At 41.3% G+C, this 25711-nt stretch overlaps 1 protein-coding gene across 1 annotated transcript in view; it reads right to left on the bottom strand.

The window, feature by feature from the left end:
• Positions 1 to 4064: 4064 nt before the first annotated feature.
• CPM (carboxypeptidase M) overlaps positions 4065 to 25711 on the bottom strand; it is a 44631-nt gene continuing 22984 nt past the window's right edge. The window contains exons 4-9 of the mRNA XM_060777482.2: positions 18349 to 18521; positions 15974 to 16158; positions 13629 to 13799; positions 10487 to 10639; positions 7784 to 7932; positions 4065 to 4435 (exon numbers count right to left, since the gene is read on the bottom strand). Coding sequence (XP_060633465.2) covers positions 4193 to 4435; positions 7784 to 7932; positions 10487 to 10639; positions 13629 to 13799; positions 15974 to 16158; positions 18349 to 18521 — 1074 coding nt within the window. The 3' untranslated portion in view covers positions 4065 to 4192. The remainder of the gene's footprint in view (positions 4436 to 7783; positions 7933 to 10486; positions 10640 to 13628; positions 13800 to 15973; positions 16159 to 18348; positions 18522 to 25711) is intronic.

Here is a 25711-nt window from a genome sequence, read left to right on the forward strand (position 1 = left end):
AATCTATATGAGCTATGATACTGAGGCAGGAACTGCTCTGGTCACCAGGAGAACAAAGGCAGACACGCAAAGCCTCTTGGTTTTTATTTAAAGATGCACTATATCTGCAGTTTTATGGTGAATTACAGAGACTGTGTAGTTGAAATAGATTTCTTGATTCATATTTATCAACTTTGATGATAATAATAAAACTTTATTTATACCCCGCCAGCATCTCCCCAAGGGGACTCGGGGCGGCTTACATGAGGCCAAGCCCAATAATTACAACAAAGCAAAAATACAACATAAAAAATACAGCAATAAAATATAATGAAAATAATAATATAAAAAACAATACAGAGTAAAACACACAATGCAATATAAAACCACAACAATTGGACACAAGGGGTGGGGGGCAGGCCAGTTGCTAAGATTAAAACGTTTAAAAACATTGGGTGAGATAAGTAATGCAGTGTATCTGGAAGGAGGTTCAGACGGCACAAAACAATGGAGTTTAATTGCACTAGAGGGTGAAATAAAGTGCATCCAATAAGCTTCCAGTTTTGTTTTTAACCTGCACTGTTAAGTGGGATCTAGCATTCTAGTCTTGTTAGGATAAAAAACACCACAATGTGCTGCATGTTTTTACTTAACATGACCAGAATGAGAATATATATATATATATATATTGGGGGGGGGGGGGGAGCATATGCACACATGCAAATTTGTATATTTTATTTGTAAATATTTTGCCAAATACATGATCATATCCTCAATAAATGTCTATTTACTGGTGTTTCACATTCTTTGGCTTTACCTTTTGCTTGTTTTAATCAAAAACAAGTGACTACTAATGATGGTACAACATATGTTTTCTTAAAGGCCTCTCTACAGTTGGAATGGAGTGGCATCAGATTTGTGTTGTCAAAAGCTTTCATGACTGGAATCACTGGGTTGCTATGAGTTTTCCGGGCAGTATGGCCATGTTGCAGAAGCATTCTCTCTTGATGTTTCGCCTGCATCTATGGCAGGCACCCTCAGAGATTGTGAGGTCTGTTGGAAACAAGGCAGTGGGGATAATATATCTGTGGAATGTCTAGTTGGGAGAAAGAACTCTTGTCTGCTGGAGGCCGGTATGAATGCCTCAACACAGCACCCAAACACGAATCAAGGAACATGAAAGGCACTGCAGACTAATTCAGCCTGAAACAGCCATAGTAGAGCACTTGATGAACCAACCTGGACACAGCATATTATTTGAGAACACAGAAATGCTGGACCACTCTAACAACAACCCTGTCAGATTATAGAGAAGCCATTGAAAACCACAAGCATATAGACTATTTCAACAGAAAGAAAACCAAGAAAACGAACAAAATCTGGCTACTGGTATTTAAAAACTCTTAAAAATCAGGACAGTAAAAAATTACAATACTCAAAAATGGGGGGAATCCAGAAAAGAAACAACCAGGGCCAGCTAATTGCCTCCCAACAAAGGATTCCCCCAGGCAGGAAGCAACCAAGCCTTGAAGCCACAAAGCTATTCAAAGCTAATCATATGCTGCATTCATGCCCCAAACAGACAGTTCTTTCTCCCAACCTGGGCATTACATAGATCTGTAAACCCCACTTGTCTTGTTTCCAACAAACCTCACAGCCTCCGAGGATGCCTGTCATAGATGTGGGTAAAATGTCAGGAGAGAATGCTTCTGGAACATGGCCATATAGCCTGGAAAACTCACAGCAACCCACTGGCATTAGATTGTTGAAAGCCCAGATTACTTTTGGAAGTGGCAGCGTGCTTTCTGTTTCTTCAGTTCCTTCCTATACAACTCTTCTAGAAGTTGTGAATATTCTTTACCATCTTTCTGCAACCTATGTTTAATTTCAGAAAATATGGAAGGCCCAAGAAGTGTTCACTTATGTGTTGGGTTTCCTAGGCAGAAACTTCAGCTGAGAAGCCTGGTAGGAAGGGAGGAGACACAGAAGTGTCCGGCTGAGTCTGATAGCCCTTCATAGCATTGCAGCTACTTCACCTGAGGACACCGAAGGGTGTTGTAGTCTTAGCACAGGAATGATGCAATTGATGGGGTAGCAAAGAAAATCTGCTTTGTAGACCCTGCTAATCTGCTTTGTAGACCCTGCTAGTAGCTGGGGGGTTTGAAAGTTCATTCAATCAAGCCAGCAGGTTCTTAAAGATAATCCTGTGTAAACGGTTTTTTTCTTACTGTAGCACAATTTGAAGACTCCACTAAGGTCATGGAAGATGTTGTCGATCTACATTTTGCTATGGGACATAGTATCTTGAGCTATATCAGGGCTTCTTAAACTGGTTTCCAACCCCAGATGGGATCTCCTTGGCTCAATGTTGGGTCCCAAAATATTTGGCAACAGTAAAAGGTTTCTGAATGCTATTTATACAAATCTGTTAGCAAGAACTTAAGAGTATTTACAATGGACTTCTTTGAGCAAGAGCCAGCTTGGGACATTTTTGTGCTGGAGGAGGAGGGGTCAATAAAAGACATTGCTGCTCCTTCCACAGAAGTAGACAAAACTCTTCATCGTTGATGATAGCACCTTCCACCTCAGCTGAGGGCAGCTAAGGAACTTTTAACCTCTACATGTCCCTGGAAGAATGATGTGATGACTGAACTACATTATGTGGCAGTGTGTTGTATGCATTACATGGCATTTTGTTAGTTTAATGTGTTTTTTATGCTGCAGTGTTCAAAACTCTTATTGTATAATACTTGAGTATAAGCCTAGTTTTTCAGCCCTTTTTTAAGGCTAAAAAACCCCCTCTCGGCTTACACTTGAATGAGGGTCCTGACGAGAAGGTGTGGGGCTGACAAAAGCCCTTCTTTCAACCCCACGCCTTCCTGCCAGGACCCTCACCTCTCTGCGCAGCAACCCAGCTAGGTCGCTGTGCCAAGAGAGGAGAGGCTGTGCACCTTCTGTCCTCTCCTCTCAGTGTGTCAAAAAGAGTGGAGAGGCCATTCACATTGCTCTGCTCAGTCCTTCCCACCTCGGTTTTTCCCTACTTTTCCAGCACCCCTTTCCTACCCCACTTTTCTTTTTCTAGTTCCCCCCTTCCTTCCCCAGTCTTTACTATCCCCAGCCCCTTTCTCCCACTTTTCCAGCTCCCTTTCCATCCCAGCCTTTCCCAGTGTCCATGCTCTTTCCTATTTCAGTCTTGCCCCTTTTCCCACTGCAGTTTCCCCCTTTCACAGCTCCCTTTCCCACCATAATCTTTCCCATTTCTCCATGTGCCCCCTTTCCATTCCAATCTTTTCAGCCCCCCTTTCTTTTTGCACCCCAGTCTTATTCAGTTTGCAATCTTCCTTCCCCCATCCCGATCTTTTCCAGCTGCCCCTCTTTCCCACCCCAATTTCCTCAGCTTCTCCCAATCCCCCCACACTCTAGACTAGGGTCTTTCCCATTTTTCACCCACCTTTCCACCCCAACTTTCCTAGTTTCCAGCCTCCCTTTCACTCCTCAGCCACCCCCCTTCCCCCCTCAATCAGTTCTACTTTTCCAGCTACCCCCTTTCCACCTCATTTTCCTACTTTTTCAACACCCCTTCCCATTCCAACCTTTTTATGTTTCCTGACTTTCTTTCCCACCCCCTTCTTAAACCAGTCGTTCCCACTCTTCCTTATTCATATACACACAGCATTTCCCGCAAAATGTATAGTTAAAATAAATTATGGTGATTATACTGGAGGGATATGTAAGCACATTTACACTGAAGAAAGTTAGAATAATGATTTAATCAGAGTTGGATAGTCTTATCTTAAATTACAGTTTTATGTAAATATTCAAAAACATTTAACCTACTGATGCCTCAATTAATGTAATTTTATTAGTATGTATTTTTATTTTGAAATTTACCAGTAGCTGCTGCATTTCCCATCCTTGGCTTATACTCGAATCAATACGTTTTCCCAGTTTTTGTGATAAAACTGGGTGCCGCGGCTTATATTTGGGTCAACTTATACTCGAGTATATACGGTAAGTTTAAATTGTCCCATCTGCAGATCCCCGGATATGAAGCAGATATAAATATTTTAAGAAGAGTATGTGACTTCGTATTGAAATAGATACTATTTATTGATTGTCACAAATGTTTTGCACCCTGTTTTAAAATCTTGTAAATTCAAAATATAAAACATTTTTGTTCAAGTATTTTTGAAACCACACACATAAATACAGTTTATCTAAATGCTACATATAAACTATAAATTAAAATCAAAAAGTTAATACAAGGTTCCAGTGCTGTTGATGTGTTTTTATAGTAATCAGGAGAATAAAGTGGCACTGTAGGGCACGAAGGAGGTTCCAGTCTGCCAGGCTTTACATCAGAGAAAATGAAGTCAAGTTTCAGGGCACTGAAGTTTGCTACTGTGTTGGGTATATGTACTTCATGCAGCAATGACACGGATCCAGGTATTGTTGCCTAAAAACAAACAGAGTGAGAAACATGCTTACCATTTAGGAAACCATGAGGAAACTCCCACTTTTCCAGTGAACATGTGAAACTTCTTGCTTACCTTCAAATTGTTTTCAATCAATTATGGGAGTTACTGGGCAAGATTTACTCAAGGGAGGTTTGCCATTGCTTTCCTATGAACCTAAGAGTGTGTGTAATTTGCCCAAGGTAGGTTAGAATCATAGAGTTGGAAAAGATCTCGTGAGTCATCCAGTCCAACCCCCTGCCAAGAGCAGGAAAATCGCATTCAAAGCACTCCCGACAGATGGCCATCCAGCCTCTGTTTAAAAGCCTCCCAAAAAGGGACCTCCACCAGACTCCGAGGCTGAGAGTTCCACTGCTAAACAGCTCTCACAGTCAGGAAGTTCTTCCTAATGTTCAGGTGGAATCTCCTTTCTTGTAGTTTGAAGCCATTATTCTGCGTCCTAGTCTCCAGAGCAGCAGAAAACAAGCTTGCTCCCTCCTCCCTATGATATCCTCTCATCATGTCTCCTCTCAGCCTTCTCCTCTTTAGGCTAAACATGCCCAGCTCTTTAAGCTGCTCCTCGTAGGGCTTGTTCTCCAGACCCTTGATCATTCTAGTCGCCCTCCTCTGGACACATTCCAGCTTGTCAACATCTCCCTTCAATTGTGGGGCCCAGAATTGGACAAAGTGTTCCAGGTGTGGTCTAACCATTGGTGAGCACCCTCTGAGTTTGTTCGCTTAACCAATTACAGATCCACTTAACCATCGTTTTGCCTAGCCCATATTTGACTAGTTTGTTTGCCAGAGGATCATGGGGGACCTTGTTGAAGGCCTTACTGAAGTCCAGATACGCTACATCTGTAGCATTCCCCGCATCGACCCAGCTTGTAACTGTATCGAAAAAAGAGATCAGATTAGTCTGGCATGACTTGTTTTTGATAAATCCGTGTTGACTATTATGGATGGTGAATGGATATTTGAACCTTGGTCTCCCAGAATCCTAGTCAAACATTAATACCACAATACAGTAGAGTCTTGCTTATCTGACATTTGCTTATCCAACATTCTGTCTTATCCGATACTCTTATCCGACACCCCACTTTTCCTCCAGTATTTCCTCTTAAATTAAAGGAGCGCTCCCCAACTGTTTCTCCATTCCCAGTAAGTGAGAAAAGCAAGGCAAGGCAAGGAGGAGGAGGAGGAGGGAGGAAGGAGGGAGGGAGGGAAGTGGGAAAAGTTGCAGAACTGGAAGCAGAAGGGTCCTCCCTCTTGCACTTTGTGATTTTCATGTTACTCTTCCACATCTGGGCACTTCCAGCTGGGCCGCTCTAGCCCCGAGACCTAGCCTTGCCTTAACCCTTTGAGTGCCTGCTGTTAGTATTCTAGGTGTCTAGCATCATGTCAGATGGGTAACAGTAGGAGACTCCATGTTAGCTGACATTTTTGTTTATCTGAAGTTCTGTCGGCCCATTTATGTCGTATAAGCAAGACACTACTGTACTACAGAATTAGATCTTGGTTTACATCAAATCAGTCAAAAGCTGATATCCTAACATAAACATATAGCTATTCTGCATTTTTCAGCACATGGAAACTATTAAAGCCCGTGATGCAGTTGTTTACCGTGGAGAAGAGGAGGAGATTCAGAGCATGCAGGAAAAAAACAAGGGTACACTCCCAAATGGAGTACCCATTTTCTCTTGCTCCAGAAGCTCAAAAGAGCTGGATCATCATGGTCTGAATCACCTAACCCTGCCTTCCCATCACCACTGGGAAGAAACAGCAGGAGTAAATCCTCCCATACTTGACAGCTTTTGAGCAGTGGGAGGTTTCTGGATGAGTTACGAGGGCAAGTGAATGGCACTATGTACCTATTTAAATATCTAAAGGAACCTGATCCTGTCTGATCTTGGAAGCTAAACAGGGCATCTCTGGTTAGTACTTGGATATAAGAAACTCCCAATCCTGTTGTTAAGTAAAGGTTTCCCCTTGACATTAAGTCTAGTTGTGTCTGACACTGGGGGGTGGTGCTAATATCCATTTCTAAACCAATGAGCCGGCATTGTCTGTAGACGCCTCCTAGGTCATGTGGCCAGTATGACTGCATGGAGTGCCATAGCCTTCCCGCTGGAGCAGTATCTATTGATCCACTCACATTTGCATGTTTTCAAAATGCTAGCTTGGCAGAAGCTGGGGTTAACAGTGGGAGCTCACCCCACTCCCTGGATTTGAGCTGCCAACCTTTCAGCCAGTAAGTTCAGCAGCTCAGCACTTTAACCCGCTGTGTCACCAGGGGCTCCTAATTCTATTGTATGGTTAGATTTGTGCTTGTGGGATCTAGAACCTTGCATATGCAAACCTGCCTATACAATGTGCTTGGTTCTTACCATAACATAAACTAGATAGACTAATTTGTGGGGTGAACTATAACTGTTGCCAAGGGGTTCAATCCTTATTCTGCCATGCAAAACCACAGAGTGATCCTGGAGAAGTCACACTCTCATCCCCAAAAAGCCCTGTGATAATGTCACTTTAGGATCTCAGTAAGTCAGAAATTATTTGAAGGCACACAACAACTAGGTATGCCACACATGACAAGATGTTTTGCAACCTCTTTAGCAAAGACACATTTCGGCTTCATTTTGTAACAGCTAAACTAAATCTCTTCCAAGCTTATGTTGTATTTATATAACTTATTTCGTACACCAACGAAATTAACTTCTATTTTGCAACCATAACAAACAACTAAATCTGTAACAGATGGCCTGCCCAGTAAATACAGACCTCCCACACTACTATAATGAGTAAAAGAATTAAATGAGAGATTCCTTCAAATAACAGGGTACATTTTGGAAGGATGACAGAACGCTTTTAATCAGAATCTGATCTTTGGAGTTGGGTCTGTGAAAAGCAAGGGTTTTTCAGCTATGGTTCAGGTAGACCCTAGTGGGAAGCAATTTCAACGCAAACTAAAACTTTGCACAGAAATCTATGGGGATAATAAATAGAGTATCAATAGGGCACAGTGCAGTAGTGGGGGCTTCAGGCAGCTCCCTCAACCTCAAAATGCTTAGCTGGAGAAACAAATGACTAGCACAGAAAGGAGCAACGAATCCCCTCCTGTGTGTGCCCAGAAGTCCTTAATCAATATGAGTACACCTTGGCCACAATTACAGGCATAGACAGCGGTTCTCTATCTGTGGGTGCCCAGATTTGGCTTTCAACTCCCAGAAATCCTAACAGCTGGTAAACTGGCTGGGATTCTGGGAGTTGTAGGTCAAAACACCTGGGGATCCACAGGTTGAGAACCACTGGCATAGTAGTTCATGTACCTGGACAGGAAGACTTACATTAAGTTTATAAGTCCCAGGCAGTAACAGAAGATAATATTCTCCATTTTCTCTGGTTCTGTAAGGACACACATGTTGTCTTCCTGAAGCTTCCACTATCGCACCTGGAATAGGTTTTCCATTCATATCCAAAACACGACCTTTTACTCCTATAGGGCAAGAAAGAGGTTAAGAGGAAAGTGATCTTACATGCATTTCATTTTGTGACTACAGCATCATTGCTTTTTCCTAAAGAAGGGCAGTGACATTGGAGGGCATCACTGAGCACAATCTAGTGATGACCTTTGTCTTCAATTCTTAAGGCTGTAGAGAAGGATGCACAACTTAAGACAATTGCATCCTAGACCACAGTTGTAGTGTAGGGAACATATCATGTGGGACGAAGCCAAAACATGAGGTTTCTGAAGCTGGTAGAGCAGGTATGGGCAAATGTTGGCTCTCCAGGTCTTTTGGACTTCAACTCCCAAAATTCCTAACAGCCTAGGATGTTTGATGCTTTGCCATCCTTGTGGGAGGCTTCTCTCGTGTCCCCACATGGGGAGCTGGAGCTGACAGAGGAAGCTCAACCCACTCTTCTCACATTCGAACCGCTGTCCGACAAGCACAAGGGTTTAACCCATTGCGCCACTTACGGCTCTGGGTAACTATGTGTTACCTACTCTATCACATACACATGGCTTCCGAATAGGAACCATTTAGGAATGTTTTCATGTTCAGCCTTTTGCAAGCCACAGGAGGGCAGTGTTGTTTTAGAGCAATACACTGCGCATTTCAGTGGGGCCCATACAAGAAATGTTGCTAGTGGACAACAAAAGAGGTACAATGGAGTCGTAATCTTACCTTAAGATAGGGAGGCTACTCTGACAGAAACTGAGCATCACTGAACAATTGGGTGTATTGTAATCCTGTTGATTAAGGCTGAGGCTGAGCTAAAGAGGACTCAACAAGAGCCAAACTAGATAAGGAAGAGGAATGTTTTCTCAGCTAGTGGGGAAAGAGCAGGAGCTGGAAAAACCCTTTTCACAAATACAACACTGGGTATCTCCCTCCTTGCATGGCCACTGGCCACCTTTGCGGCAGGATTCTGGGACTTTGACTCTCTTCCACCCAGAATGGAATTTTACAAGTTCTCAGAAAGAGTCAAAACAACCAGTTTTCCATTCTCTTCCTTTGCTCCTTTGTTCAAGACCAGTGTTTCTCAACTTGGGGGTCAGGACCACTGGTGGGGGGTTATGAGAGGTTTCAGAGGGGTCAATAAAGACCATCAGAAAACATATATTTCTGATGGTCTTAGAAACCTTTTTGGAAACAGACAGTGAATCCTCCCACCAAAAGCTCTCCTCTGCTATGATTGCACGTGTGGGAAGTTTGACCTAATTCTATCTTTGGTGGGGTCCAGAATGCTCTTTGATTGTAGGCGAACTATAAATCCCAGCAACTACAACTCCCAAATGCCAAGGTCCATTTTCCCCAAATTCTACCACATTTGGGAATATTGAGTATTCGTGCCAAGTTTGGTCCAGATCTATCATTGTTTGAATCCACACTGCTCTCTGAATTAGGTGAACTACAACTCCAAAACTCAAGGTTAATGCCCACCAAACCTCTCCAGTATTTTCTGCTGGTCATGGGAGTTCTGTGTGCCAAGTTTGGTTGAATTCCATCATTGGTGGAGTTTAGAATGATCTTTGATATTAGATTAACTATAAATCCCAGCAACTACAATTTCCAAATGAAAAAATCAATATCCCCACCCCCATCCCATCCCACCATTATTAAAATTTGGGTGTATCGGGTAATGTGAATAACTGAATATCTGCATATCAGATATTTACATTATGATTCATAAAAGTAGCAAAAATACAGTTATGAAGTAGCAATGAAAATAATTTTTATGGTCGGGGGTTACCACAACATGAGGAACTGTGCTAAGTGGTTGTGGCATTAGGAAAGTTGGGAAACACTGTTCTAGACACTGCATATCATTTTTTTCTTTAAAAACACAATGAAAAGGTACTCCACAGTAAATGTTTACATGTTGCAATCTAATGATATTTCACAAGTGACATTTAACAAAGCCAATTTAAAGATAATTCCTCCACCTTAAGAACATAAGAACCATGTTGGAGTAGGCAATGGACCATTTCTGTCTCATATTGTTCCCACATTGTGGTCAACCTGTTTTTTCAGATGACCATCAGCAGGGTAGGAGTGCAGTGGCATTTTCCCAGAAATATATAGACAGAAGCATTCTGATACTGGAGGTGATATATAGCCATTCTAACTAATAGCCAATGAGGATCCTAACTTCCATGAATTTAATTTAAGGAGAGGTAGATTGCAGCCATGATTGTTTTAAGTGGAATCAAATTGCTATAATTATATAATGTGAAAAGGATGTTAATCTAATTTCATTTAGACCCATTGTCATTATGTTTATTACAAAGCAATAAAACACTCAACACAGTTGGAATCTTGTTGGTTAGTTTCACCCTGAATTCATCATACAGGTAAAACCAACTGAGCTATTCTAGTTAGGACTAACTATAGGCTTTATGCCTATATGTAGTAAAAGGAAATGTCATGTAGAAGCAATGTTATCAGAAATAACATTCTCTTAAATGTCCACTTAGGATTTTTAACCACATGATTTAAATGAGAGTATGATGAAGACTAAAGATACCTTCAGGTGATGCAACTTACCCAGATGCACTTGCTTAATATACTCAATCAAAGCAATTTTATTGTCATTCCAAAATGATGGAAGTTCATCTTCGGGTGGATACTGACAGCATGATACTTCTAGTGTAATTTCAAAGCACTGAGCCCAGATATAGTTATAATCTTGCATCCCACCTAAAGAAAACATTTAAAGGCATAGTTGAAACACCATGAAGAAAGAAATATGCACACCAATATTGTTTTTAATATGCTGGATTCTAAGAGTTGTAGTGCAAAATTATTGGAAATAGCAACCTTCTTCAAACTCCCACTAGTAATTTCTTTTGTCTATGATTCTGTTTGCTTACTGTATTGTATATTTACGTATGTTTTTGGTATGCCGTTTTCCCTTTACTCTATGTTTCTTGAGGTTGTGGGAGGGGCTGCAGATCATATGATCAGATCTGAGACTGCTCAGAGCTCAGACTCCATTTTAGAGGACAGGCGTCATTAGACTGTGGACTGTTGCTTTCATGACTGAAATCACGAGGTTGCTGTGAGTTTTCCGGGCTGTATGGCCATGTTCCAGAAGCATTCTCTCCTGACATTTCACCCACATCTATGGCAGGCATCCTCAGAGGTTGTGAGGAAACTATGCAAATGGGACTTTTGACTGTTAAAAGCGAACTCGTGTTGCTGTTCATTATGCCCTGTATTATCTGCACAGCAAAACCACTTCAAATCCATCTGTAACTGGATTGACAAGTTATGTACCTGTATGCTGAATACATGAAGGTTGTAAGTAAACCAGATATGTTACTTTTAATGAAGTCTACTTTATGTTTGTCTCTTGAGAGCATGATATAGAAACAAGATATTTTATGGGAGAGTAGATGTTTTTGGGCACTGAAAAAAACCTCACTGAAGAACTGCTATATTTTGTGCTTTGGCATAATCTCTGTTCCAACAGATCAGAGACAACTAAGTTATCAGTCTAACAACTGAAAACCAAATCGCCTTGCATGAGTACATGTGGTTATATACCACTGAAGAGAAGATTTTACTCTCTTTTTTTTTGGCTCTTCTCTGAAAGATCATACTTTTACAAAAGCTTATGATTTTCAAATGGCAGTGAAAAGGTTATGGAGAATCTGTTTTTTTAAAAAAAATGTGCCTCCAGAAATTGTAATACGCAAATTGTTCTAGTGACAAAAAGCAATTGTGTTACTTCTATGGGGGCAGGACCGCATTCAGGAGGAGGAGGAAACATGGAGATAGTTCCTAGTGAGTTCTGGAGGATTTAATGTAGCCTTCTGGCCCCCAGAAGTTGCCCATTCCTAGCTTAAATGGATTTTTTTAAAAAATAGTTGAAACAAAGTTAAGAGCTATGGTTATGGAAATGTGTTTGTCAATAAAGAATCATATTTCTATTGCCTGGCAGCAAATGTCAGAAGAAAAGATGAGTCAATTGCATGAGGAAGCTGGAATAGGAGGAACTTAAGTGAGATGTGGAGCAACAGAGAAGAAAGGGGATGTGGAAGACGCATCAGGAACACATGCAGACACTGCCTTGCAAGGATGGAGTAGTCAGATGACAGGAGATGTAGCCTCAGTCCATGCCATGAAGTGGTGGCTTATGGGTGACTAGTAACGTTCTTGTTCCTCAACCCATTTCTACCTGACCTCATCCTGATGGGCATCACACCAGTACAAAAGCCATCTTACTCTTCTATAATAAACCAGCACATTAGAACACAATTTTGATACAACTTGGTACAGAATGAGTGTGCAGTCTAGCCAAAGCAGGTTTTCATTTCACTTAGTATGAACTGAAACACATAGAAACTAACTTAAGCTGGTGTGCAAAAATACCCATAAGACACAATCCCCTGAAGTGCTCTGCTGTATTGCTGAGTTAATCCTTGTTTGCCAAATTTTAGTATGTATGTTCACTCTCTTTTCAAAGCCACAGACATTGTTTGCCCGGGGGACCATGGGCTGGCTCGAGCTTTGGAATGGAAATGAACGTGTCACTCAGCATTCATAACTCACCTCCTTCTACCTTTTATGCTCCCCCTACCTCACAATCCACCCTAGGATATAGAAAGCTTATGTGAACTAAAAAAATAAGGAAAACATTCCCTATAAACAGAGGACTGTTAAATAACTCTACCATGTTGGGATTGATTTAAGGCTCTAGGGCAGTGTTCTCAACCTTCCTAATGCCGTGAACCCATGTTGTGGTGACCACCAACCATAAAATTATTTTCATTGCTACTTCATAACTGTAATTTTGTCACTGTGGTGAATCATAATGTAAATATCTGATATGCAGTATGTACTCTCATTCACTGGACAAAATTTGGCAGAAATACCCGATACGCCCAAGTTTGAACACCCCACTTGGGCAGTTTTCCTGCTTCTTGGCAGGGGGTTGGACTGGATGGCCCATGAGGTCTCTTCCAACTCTATGATTCTATGTATATAAGGAGAACATTTCAGGGCACTTCATGACATGGCATATAGTATACAGCTTTCTGTCCTGATTCACTCAAATTTATAGGGTCCTTGAAACTTTGCCTTCCACAGTGTCCCACTGCTTTCCTCTGTCATGTTATCTCTATTAAAGATGGAAAGCCAGAACAGTTGCACAACGCAATTTTACATAATTGTAGCAGCAGGCTCCTTCCATTTGAATGCACCTCAGGGCTGTGGAGTCTGTGTTTGAGATTCATCAAAAAGAGCCAAGTGGATAAATTTAGACTTGAAACACCACCTGAACAATGGCTGAGTAATAACACGGATTACTTTCAAGTGCCAGAGTTGAGTGGCACTCCTAATATTTTCTCATTGTCGGCAACCCCAAGGTTTTTTTCATTTAAGCAGTCTGATGTGTGTGGGGGGGGGGGGGGGAGAGTTGTTGTTGTTGACAAATATGGTTCTTAATATTAAATAACTCAGAACTACCATTAATCAGATCTTTGAGTAGATTCCAAACTACCTTTCGGCTACCCAAACATTAGAACAGTAAATCATGAACCTGAATCTTGAGATGTTGTTATACAATTCTTAAAAGTTGCAGTCAGCTAGAACAGTACCCAGAACTTAGTCTAATAATCAGATTTAGGAGCAATTGCCTATAGATAGGAGTTGTAGAGTGAGAGAGAGAAAAAGAAAGTCTTACCTAGCAGCCTGTACCAAGCATACCCATTTGTAATGCCACCTGGAAAGTCATCTCCATTGTGACATGCAGCTCCTTGAAACATTCTGGCGTGATTGTTTGCATATGTTTTTGCAAGGTGCACAAAAACATCATTATCCAGTGTTTTGCTACTGCCTTGTAAAGTAATTGTAACTACAGGGGGGGAAAGTGATCACAGTAAAATTGAATTAGTATGGGGTGAGGGGTCTTACATACATATTACAATTGATGATTATGGTTCCTAGGTAACAACAACAGCAGCAGCAGCAGCAACAACAACAATCTTTATTTGTATTCTGCCCTATCTCCCTGAGGGGACTCAGAGCGGATTCCAGCATATATATAGACACAGGCAAACATTTAATGCCTCTGAAACACTATGAAACACAAATATACAGACAGACAAAGGCAAAGGCTTTCCCTTTTATCTCCAGCTCTGGAGGTGGTACTCAGCTCTGACTCTGAGGGAGGTGCTCTAGAGCAGTGGTTCTCAACCTGGGGTCCCCAGATGTTTTTGGCCTTCAGTTCCCAGAAATCCTAACAGCTGGTAAACTGGCTGGGATTTCTGGGAGTTGTAGGCCAAAAACATCTGGGGATCCCAGGTAGAGAACCACTGCTCTAGAGGTTCCTCCCAGTGTAAAATAAGAGTGAGATTGTTGTTCTGTAGCCCTGGTGGTGCATCTGAAAGGACCAAGAGACTCCTATGAGCTTCCTTCCTATCTGTAAAGCTACAGGAAGAAGCTGGTCACAAAGTTACATTGTCCTGTGCTCCTAGCCTCAGTGAATGTGAAGGACTGACTGTACCTGTATATTGTGGTAATATACAGGTACATTCCGCTGGACTGGCCATGTTGTCCGAATGCCCGATCACCGTCTGCCAAAGCAGTTACTATACTCCCAACTCAAGAACGGGAAACAGAATGTTGGTGGACAGGAAAAGGGATTTAAAGATGGGCTTAAAGCCAACCTTGAAAACTGTGGCATTGACACTGAGAACTGGGAAGCCCTGGCCCTTGAGTGCTTTAACTGGATGACAGTTGTGATCAGCAGTGCTGCGGAATAAGGCAATAATAATAATAATAATAATAATAATAATAATAATAATAATCTTTATTTATACCCCGCCACCATCTCCCAAAGGGGACTCAGGGTGGCTAACATGAGTCCAAGCCCAAAAATAATACAGCAAAGTTAGACACAAAGCAACACAAAAATTACATCACAACAAAATACATAAAGTAACAAAATAAAATAAACAGTGCAAAACAACATAATAAAATCATGAATTGGGGGCAAAAGGGAGAAACGTGCCAAGAGGAAGGCACCTAAGCCAAACCTGACGGGGACTGCCTTCAACCTGGAAATTGATGCCCTCACTGTGGAAGAACATGCAGGTCAAGCATAGGGTTCCACAGTCATCTACATATCCACTGCCAAGACGGCCATCATACTCAGACAACAAGGGATCGCCTAAGGTAAATGTGTGAAGGGAAAACTACCTCAATTCTATTAAACATATGGCCTGCTTTGCAATATGGGCCATATAAGCTAATATAATGAAGTATCCTGTTATGAATTTTGGATAAGATAAAGTGTCCCATGTGCAAGTTCCTTTGGTAATCAGAACAAAGTTGCATGTAGGTGTAAAATGTCAATTCTCCATTCATTCTAGAAGTATTTTATCAGTGTGGACACCCATGGCTTTAATTGAATAGATGTTGAAGGTACAACTATATAAGAGGTTTTCTATGTGTCTGTCTGCCTCTTATTTTTCAGTATCTTCGTATTTCCCAACCTAATGACCTACAGACAATTTTGATCACAATCTTGATAATAACTGATATTGGAGATGCTACTGGGATTTCTAGTCAAAATATGTGATGGTTGTGGGGAGATACTTCATTTTATAAAATAGGATTTGACACGTATTACATATAATATGTACACCACCAGAGCCCCCGGTGGCATAGTGGGTTACAGCGCTGAAATGCTGAACTTGCTGACCAAAAGGTCGCAGGTTCAAATCCAGGGAGCGGCATGAGCTCCTGCTGTTAGCCCCAGCTCCTGCCAACCTAGCAGTTCGAAAACATGAAAATGTGAGTAGATCAATAGGTGGGAAGGTAATGGCACTCCATAAAGTCATGCCAACCACATGACCTTGCAAGTGTCTATGGATAACTCTGGCTCTTCAGTTTAGAAATTGAGATGAGCACCAACCCCCAGGGTTGGACACAACTTGACTTAGTGTCAGGGGAAATCCTTTACCTTTTACTTAGGGGTCACCAAGGTATTTAGTTCTCCAAAATAAAAGAAAGGTGTCAACTTACCTGAATCACCATTATCAAAAGGGTAACTTGCTACCAATGCTCCACCATGCAGGTTAGCAGAGAGTACAAACATCTCATTTTTTAACCAGTCCATCACTGCTCGAGTCTCTGGCTGGACTGAGGCATTATTCTTGTCAAAGGCATCCGGAAAGTTCCTGTTCAGGTCTTCAAAATTAGCATTGTACCTTAGCAGGATATAATGAATATAATTTAGACTCCAGTCTGAAACAACTTCAAATATTAGATTGTAATGTGACCATCTAAGGACTGTCCATCTTCTAGGACCATCGTAGCATATTATTGCCTCTTCTAAAGAAGTCTGAGCTTTCTGTGGTGTTTTTTGTACTCCAAGTACAATAGCTGTTTGCAATAGCGTCCTGTCTATGAGGGAGAAAAAGCAGGGCTGATATACAAAGCAGAATGAATATGTCTCCAGACATAGAACACACTAAATCGTAATTCATAAGTGCAAAAATCTCAACTTACTGTTTGACATCCAGCTTATGCAGTTCTCAGACTTTTCATGTTGATGTGGATGTCACAATTCTATATCAACCAAAATTCTGCTCAAACCCACTGCAGCCCCTGCCATCCCATATATTTTTTATTTATTTATTTATTTATTTATTTACGACATACACACACACACAAACACACACACACATATTCACTCATTTCCTCGATGATGGAGAATCAAGGGAGGGCAGTGAACAGTTCAGTTATTTTCTTATAGCTTATACACAGTGAGAGGCGTTCTCTGGAATCTCCCAGAGCTCTTTCTCCTGAACATTATTTCATGGTGTGGATCCAGTTACAAGAAAATTGATTTTTCCTTCATCCAGTCACTGTAAAATACCAGAACATTTATTTGCTGTTCCCCCTGATCTCCACCTTTCAGGAAATGGAGAGGTGCTGTGGAAGACAAAAGGTAGACATTGGAAATGATGGATGGGAAATGTGAGGTAGTTACCCATGTGTGGTAGGTAAAGGTAAAGGTTGTCCCCTGACATTAAGTCCAGTTGTGTCTGACTCTGAGGCGTGGTGCTCATCTTCATTTCTAAGCCAAAGAGTCGGCGTTATCCGTAGACACCTCCAAGGTCATGTAGCCAGCATGACTGCATGGAGTGCCGTTACCTTCCAGCTGGAGCAGTATCTATGGATCTACTCACATTTGCATGTTTTTGAACTACTAGGTTGGCAGAAGATGGGGCTAACAGCAGGAGCTTACCCTGCTACCTGGATTTGAACCTGCTCTCACATCATAGGTAACCTTTCTCTGGGCCACAAGATTTCTCCCAGATGTTCCTCTAATAGAGCAACCTCCCTCCATTGGTTGTGCCCATAATTTGCGCAGTCTCTCCATGCCATAATCTTGCTATTTTTAGGACCTGTCTCCTTTAGAAGCTATTTTCACTTTCTATTGATCTCATACAATCTTAGTTTGATGGTCCCTAATTTAATGTTCTCTATGGTTTAAGCTTCTGGCAGGCAAATAGAGAAGCTGAAAACCAGTCAAAGTAATAGAAAGTAGGGCCCCAGAATGTTTTGGAAAATAGAAATCCCCATAACCTTTTGGAGATTTTATGATCTTTGGAAAGGCATGACCTTGTTAGAAGTCAAAACCTTTTGAAAAATGATGCCATAACCTCTTGGCAAAAAGCATGACCTTTTGGGGAAATGACATTCATGCAAAGCAGTCAGGTTTCTCAGTTGTTAAACTGAAGTGCTTAGATATGTCTTTGAACTGTTAGGGACAAAGACATGCCAATGCACAAAACATACACACATATATAGATAGCAGAGATTCAGAAGTCTTCTTTTAGTTACCCAAAAACATCTACTCTCCCTTAAAATATATTTGACTTTAAATCATGCTCTCAAGAGACAAAAATAAGCAGAATTCTTTAAAAGTAACATAGTTGGTTTACTCACAAACTTCATGTATTCAGCATACAGGTACTTTGCATATGAATCCAGTTACAAGTAGATTTGAAACAGTTTCTCTGTGTAGGTAACACAGGGCTTTTCCCCTCATAATCAACAGGGCATAATCTAAAGCATCTCTCTGTTCTGAGAGTCTAACAGAGTCTCTGTCTAGTCTGAAAGTGCAATGGAGTCTCTAAGCATACTGTTCCTACTGACATCTGAAAGCATACTGTTTCTAAAATGGAGTCTGAGTCCTGAACAATCCCAGACCTGATCATATGGTCTGCAGCCCCTACCACAACAAAAAGCTAAACAAAAACTGCAAACCAATACACACACATACAGTATAGTAAGCAATTTTAATTATATCCATGACAAATAACTAGTGGAGGTTTGAAGAAGGTTGCTCTTTCCAACAGAATGGATGTCCCTGCCCATATCCTTCTTACCTGCCATATGGGGGGAAACAGGCAAACTCTGTTGTTGCTTCAAATCCATCAGGGTTCATTGAAGGTAGGATGTGTATCCGGGTGCTGTCGATAAGCCTTGTAATGACTGGATCATGCTGGTCACTTGTCACCAAAAGGTCTATCAAATGCAGCAGCAGCTCACGTCCGACTGCCTGTGTTAAGAAGTATGAGAGAAGGTGTTTTAAGTGCAGCTGGCAATAAGAAGTAGCACAAATCTAAGCTAAGTTAATATAAAACACAGAGTTAATATGCATGACTAAACACTCCATTGAAATATGGTTCATGTTGGTTTTTTTCCAGACTTAAAAAAAAAAGACAGGAGGGAAAATACTACAGTGCAAAACATATGCGAAGATTTGAGTTCTTCGGTTCTCTTCATTGAGTAAAATGTAAATAGGTAAAGGCTTTCCCCTGACATTAAGTCCAGTTGTGTCTGACTCTGGAGGTTGGTGCTCATCTCCATTTCTACACCGAAGAGCTGGCGTTGTCCATAGACACCGCCAAGGTCATGTGGCCAACATGACTGCATTGAGTGCTGTTATCTTCCCATCGGAGTAGTACCTATTGCTCTACTCACATTTGCATGTTTTCGAACTGCTAGGTTGACAAAAGCTGGGGCTAACAGTGGGAGCTCACGCTGCTCCCCAGATATGAACCTGCAATCTTTCGATCAACAAGTTCAGCAGCTCAGCGGTTTAACCCACTGTGCCATTGGAGGCACAGTGGGTTAAATCTAGACATATAAAAAACTCAAAGCATATATGTATGTTTCTACCACAAAGGCTGTTGCTAGGTGAAGTGGCCCTCTGAGCTGTCACTGGGAAATAAAAGTGTATGAGGGGAAGGAAAGAAGGAAGGAAGGAAGGAAGGAAGGAAGGAAGGAAGGAAGGAAGGAAGGTGCCGTAAAGAGAGCCATGTTGCCACGAAGAAGGCATTGTGAGGTAGGCCTTCTCAGAGCTGGGGAATGGAGAAAGGAGAAGTGCAGGAAATAAAGAAAGAGAAAATGAAGGAAGGGAAGGGCAAGAAAGAAAAAGAAGGGAAGGAAAGATGAGAAAGGAAAGAAGAAAAAGTATGAGGGCAGGGAATGAGAAAGAAGGGAAACCAGGGGGACAGCAGGTCTTCTGAAACTTGGACAAAGCCGGGTAAATACGTTAGTCAATAAATAAAAAACGGACTAGGAAAGAGAAAGAGGGATTCAAATCAACCTCAACTCTGCATGTATTGTGATATAATATAATGAAGGGCCTGTAGACACTCAAAAGGGGGTAATCGAGTGATATAGCAGTGGTAGGTTTCATCCAGCCATTAATTTTGCCACTTTTCTAAACTGTGTGTATCTGATACAAAGTTCACAGGGCTTTTTCTGTAACTGAAAAGCAGAAGGGAATGTTGGTTTCAACACAATTGTGCGAGTGTGTGTCTCTGATACAATGAAATGTATCAGAGACACTCACTGACACTACAGACACTCATCTGTAGCTCGTATGTGGTAAAATTCTCTTTATGCAAGGCAGGATAGTAAGACGCCCAGCTCGCCAACTGGATAGATACATGCTGAGCAGGTATGGGCAAACTTCGGCCCTCTGGGTGTTTTGGAAGGGGCCCGAGGCTGTTAGGAATGGTGGGAGTTGAAGTCCAAAACACCCAGAGGGCCGAAGTTTGCCATAATGTGATTTTGTGAAAACGGTTCCTTGAGATGGAAATTTATATCACAGTATTCCTTTTTACTTTGCAAGGTTATCACTGTCCTGCATTAGACTTTCCAAATCTGATTATTGCTTTATTGTGTCAGAAGAGACTTGCAAGTCGCTTCTGGTGTGTGAGAATTGGCAGTTTGCAGACGTTGCCTGGAAACACCCAGATGGGTACCATCCTGTGGGAGTTTTCTCTCATGTCCCTTCCCTACATGGGAAGCTGGAGCTGACAGACGGGAGCTCACCCTGTCTCACGGATTCAAACCACCAACCTTCAGGTCAATAGTTCAGCCGACACGAGGGTTTAGCCCATTGCACCACGGCAGCTTCTTCCAAATCTGATGATCTTCAGATATTTTAAAGGACAACTGTTGGTTAGGGAAAGTTGGGGAATGCAAATCCAACCAATATCCAGGATTCCAGAGGTTTTACAGCCTGGGTATATTGTAATTTTCTATTTCTATTTTTGGTATGATGGAGCTTTTAATGCTTTCCCTAGCCGATGGCATGTGTCATAGTTAATATTTAATACCTTAAGTAGAGTTTTAATTCCGCACTTGTCCTTTGACCCTTAAATATCAGTTGCTGGTAGATTATTACTCTTTTCACAACAACATTTACTAGACGTCAAAAGTTCCTCTACTGGTAGGCTTGCCATGATCTCAAATCCCAATAATGAACAGGTAACAGTTCCAAGCAAATGCAAATGGTAGAGGATTTCATTCCTATATTAATCCTAGTCACTTCGAAAACACAAAGTCAATGATGATGACTACAGCAGGTTGGGATTGAGATTAAATTGTGCTGCTGATCTGGCAGAAGCAGACTTCCTCACCCCTTATTCCACATAGCCAGCTATCCATAACTACTACACATAGAAAGCTGTAGGGCTCTGCTGAATGTGGAGGGCTGTGGTGGTTTTTCACCAAAATTAGGTAGAAGTGCTTTACTTTGCTTGCTTTATTGCTATCCTCCCCTCCTCCCAACCTAAGTATAGAAAATACAATTTTGTACAGATGGAAACTAAGCCTTGTGTGGCCACATAATATCAGAGTGTGGTCAACATGGCAAAAATCATTGATGACGAAGAAGACAAAAGCTAGAAGGTGCAGTAGGTTGCTTTTGCCTAAGACTACAGGGAAGGACAAAAATATTTTTCTTAATTCGCCTCCCAGAATTGAATGGAACTTAGGGCCCTTCCACACAGCCATAAAGCCCAGAATATCAAGGCAGAATAATCCACAAAATCTGCTTTGAACTGGGATATCTGAGTCCAAACTGCCATATATCCCAGTTCAAAGCAGATAAAGTGGGATTGTATTCAGCTGTGTGGAAGGGGCCCTACTTTTGCACCTTGAACACAGTTTGCTGCATGGAAATAAGTTTAGGATAAAGTGGGAAAAGGAAGGAGGAGAGAGAAACCAGGACATTTTAAAAGCTGTTTGAAAAATGGGACAACAGAAGATTAATCCAGATAGTCACTGCCAAAAGCATAATAAATGCCTGAAGACATCACAATATATAAAAAAGGATGTGGTCAAAGGAGAAGGGATTTGGAAGGAGAGGAGAAACTTGAAACTTGCTAATCAAGACTGAAGAACTGCATAAAAAAAGAAGAAAAACTTCATCAAGAAGGAAACACCAAAGAATAAATGGACCAAAACATTTATTTATAAACTATCCCTCAAGGCAGGATAAGCTCCCAGGAGTCAATACTATTAAAACAGTATAATAAAAACAACCCATAACAAGGGCAACAGTAACCAACAATTAAACATAGAACAGTAATTATAAAATAGTTATTTGACATGCTGAAATGCCTGGGCAGGTAAGATGGGATGAGCCTCACCCATAAGAGGCCAGCAAAGAGAAGAGAAAGCACCAAAAGGAGGAGCTACATAAAAGGAGCCAATATGATGAGCATTTGGTTAGTGGCAAAAGAGGGGGTTCAAGAAAAAATGGAGAAGACAGCAAAGTAAGATGGAACAAAAATCATAAAAGGGACTTTAAAATCATGGGTTGTTTACACTTAATACAGGATAGCTGTAGCAACATGTAAAAAGGATGCCGAGACAAAGAGACAAGCGTAAGGTGATCAAAGAACAAATGAGAGGTGAGCAGACAATAGGATCAAATGTTCTAATAGAAGGATCTTTGGTGGTGGAAGCTTATTCTATCAGAGGAAAATAACTCTTAGGCCCCTTCCATACTGCCATATAAAATCCAGATTATCTGCCTCGGAATGAATTATATGGCAGCATGGCTTCATACAACCCATCGAGGATTATCTGATTTGATAATCTGGATTATAAGGCAGTGTAGAAGGGGCCTTGCATACAATGCTGAGACATAAATAGATGAGTTAGTGGCCTGAAAGTTAGACTATGACCGCGTTTGAATTCCAGCTTTGCCATTAAGTCCACTGGGTGATCTTGAGCAAGGACCTCTTCACTCAGTCCACAGGGGCTCTGCCATTGCACTAGCAGTTGCTGGCGAATGGGAAGGCACACAGAGTGCCTCATGGTGCTCTGTACGCTCTCCTTCCCACATCACATGGTGGCGATGGGACAGGGCATGTTGGCACCTTGTCCCTATCAGATGGAAGAAAGGGCAGCAATGTGTGTTGCCTCGCCGCCATCATATGAGGAAAAGGGGAGGAAAGTGCGGGTAGCTCTGTTGAACCTACGCAAAAAATACTTTCCTCCCTGTGGTAGAGGAGGAAGCACATTTTGACATTTCCCTTCCACTTTGGGAGGAATGTGGACAAGACCTGCTGTACGTAGTCTGATGGCACTTGGTAGGCCCTGTTCAATCCCCAGCTAAAAGCCGCAAAACGGAACTATCTGAAGATGTCCCAAGTCATACTCAGCCCCAGAGGAAAGCAATAGCAAACCACTTCTGAATCTTGCCCCCCCCCCCAAAAAAAACCCCAGTGATAGTGTCATCATAGCTTAGATATGTGGAGAAAACAGGAAACAATGAGTTGGTCCTCAAATAGAGTACATCTACTGAATCCATTGGGATATGAATAAGTGCTGCTGTCCCAAATTTGCTGTTTAGTGTAGATAACTAAGCAGAGCTTGGAAGGGTTATTTTTGTAGTATGGAACATGTTGAGCATTTCTAGAAGTATTATACCCAAAGGTCGTTTTTCTAAGCTGTGTAACAGAGCACCCAGTTGATATATCGCAGGTGGCAAACCTTTGAGAGTTGGAGTGCCCTAACTGCAATCCAAAACCAGCTGTAAGGTGAAAAGGGGGGTGAGCTGGTATGTGTGTGAGAGAGAGAGAAAGAGAGGGAGAGAGCAGCAAATGGGAGTGAATGAGCATGCGGGGGGGGGGGGGGCATGGCATGAGAGCCAGGAGAGAGGGCACTGCATGTCCCTTTTAGCACACGTGCCATAGGTTCACCACCATTGATATATTGGGTCGTTCTTTTTCAGAACTGAATAAAAGAGAAAAGAAGATTCACAATTCACTTCTTATTGTACATAACATTTGTATCTTCTAGTACTTCCAGGAGACTTAGTATTACAAATGTAAAGGTTTCATGCAATTATTCTGTCTTCTCTTCTTAATAATATTTTAATGGTGAGATAAAAAGACAGAAATAGCAGTGAGAAAGTACAGAGAGCCAGCATGGAGTCATGGTTGGACTATGATTATAGAGATCAGGATCCAAATATCCACTCAGTCATGGAAACCCACTGACTGATCTCTCAGTCTCTGAGGAATACAAAGGCAAAGCCCTTCTGAATAAATCTTGCCAAGGTCCCTTCCACACAGCTAAATAAAATCCCACACTATCTGCTTTGAACTAGAATATATGGCAGATAACCTAGTCCAAAGCAGATATTGTGAGATTTTCTGCCTTGATATTCTGGGTTATATGGCTGTGTGGAAGGGTCCCAAGAAAGCCCTGTCATGGAACTATTTTAGTTCCTATTTTAGTTCTCAATCAGAGTAGACCCACGACCCAGCATGGTGTAGTGGTTTGAGCATTGTACTATGACTTTGAAGACCAGGAAACCATGAAATCCACCAAGTGGCCTTAGGCAAGTCAAACTTTCAGCCCCTATTTGAGATCACACAACAAGCCAGAGGACATTAGTTGTTGTATGCCTTCAAGTCAGCCTTAACACGGAGGCACACAACAAGAAGAAGGAAATTGATCAGCACCCCCTTGAGAAAAATAGCAGGGTAATTCCACAAGGCATATTTCATTTATCAAGATCTTTCACAGGTGGACTCACACTAACATCATGTACCCAGGGCCCTCTTATTGAGGTGCACCAATGTAGATGGGGGTAGTGTTAGATGTGTACGACTTTGTGTTGTTCATCCCAAGTCATGTCAGGCCCCATCGACACTGCCATATAATGCAGTTTCAGAATGCGGATTAACTACATTGAACTGGATTATATACGTCTACACTGCCATATAATCCAGTTCAGTGCAGTTAATCTGCATTCTGAAACTGCATTATATGACAGTGTTAATATAGCCTCAGACACAGTAGATTACTGGTAACTGCAAACACTCATGCAACTATAATCCAAGCACTACCCTTTGAAAATTATCTCAGGTAACTACTACTAATAGTATTGTCATCATTACTACATACAATTGTTGTTATGCTTGTTCAGTATAACACACTTATTAATGGACTCAATATCCAAGGTTTCACTTACCCACACTTCAAAATATTTCCCCTGAAATATTTGTGGGTTTCTAAGTCCTCCAGTGGTATTCTATGGTATGTTTCTATCCCAAGTATAGTCAAAATACAGGGTTCAATATCATCCACAGTTTCAGTTATCCACAGAGGTGGTCTTGCAACTTAGCCCTTGTGGACATTGAGGGTCATACTGTATTAAAACTAATATGATTATTGTGGCATTTCCTTAGCATTATTTACGGGTTGAGAACATATAGCTAGTGCTGAAACTCCTGTTCTCATCAGTGGATGTTTAGAGGCATCTCTTTCTACCAAAAACCTTTAAAATCTGTGTATGTTCATGCAATTTGAACAATGATGTTTGAACCTAATATACGAGATATTACAACATATACACATTTTAAAGCATATCAATGATAAAAATATTTTTAAAATAATCTGCATATTCAACTTTATGAACTATATCATGCAGCTAATGTTATATTTGTTATCTTTTTTATCTTAATAACAAATGTGTTACATATACTTTTTAAAAATGATGAATAAGGGAACTGCAAATACTCTTTAGGTATAACACACCTGTGTACAAATTATACACAATACAAGAGAAATATCAAAATGAGATTGTAAATCTATCTTCTTTTTTCGGTCCTGGGTGTCATACTTTTCCAAGGTCCATGCCCTTCTCTGGGTGCGTTTACACTATGGAACGAATGCTCTTGGACCCACTTTAAATACCAAAACTCCATAATATGTGGTCCTGGGAGTTATAGTTTCCCAAGGTTTTATTGTTTTAATGCTTGTTGAGGTATAGTTTTAATTGGAATTTATGTTTAATTGTGGTGTTACTATTCTAATTGTTTGTATTGGCATCGTATCAGAGCCCAATGTAAGGCATTGAATCTTGCCATTATTTATGTGTAAACCGCTTTGAATCCCCCCAGGGGTGAGAAAGGCGGCATATAAATACTG

The sequence above is a fragment of the Anolis sagrei genome, chromosome 5 (assembly GCF_037176765.1).
Source record: "Anolis sagrei isolate rAnoSag1 chromosome 5, rAnoSag1.mat, whole genome shotgun sequence".
NCBI lineage: Eukaryota > Metazoa > Chordata > Lepidosauria > Squamata > Dactyloidae > Anolis > Anolis sagrei.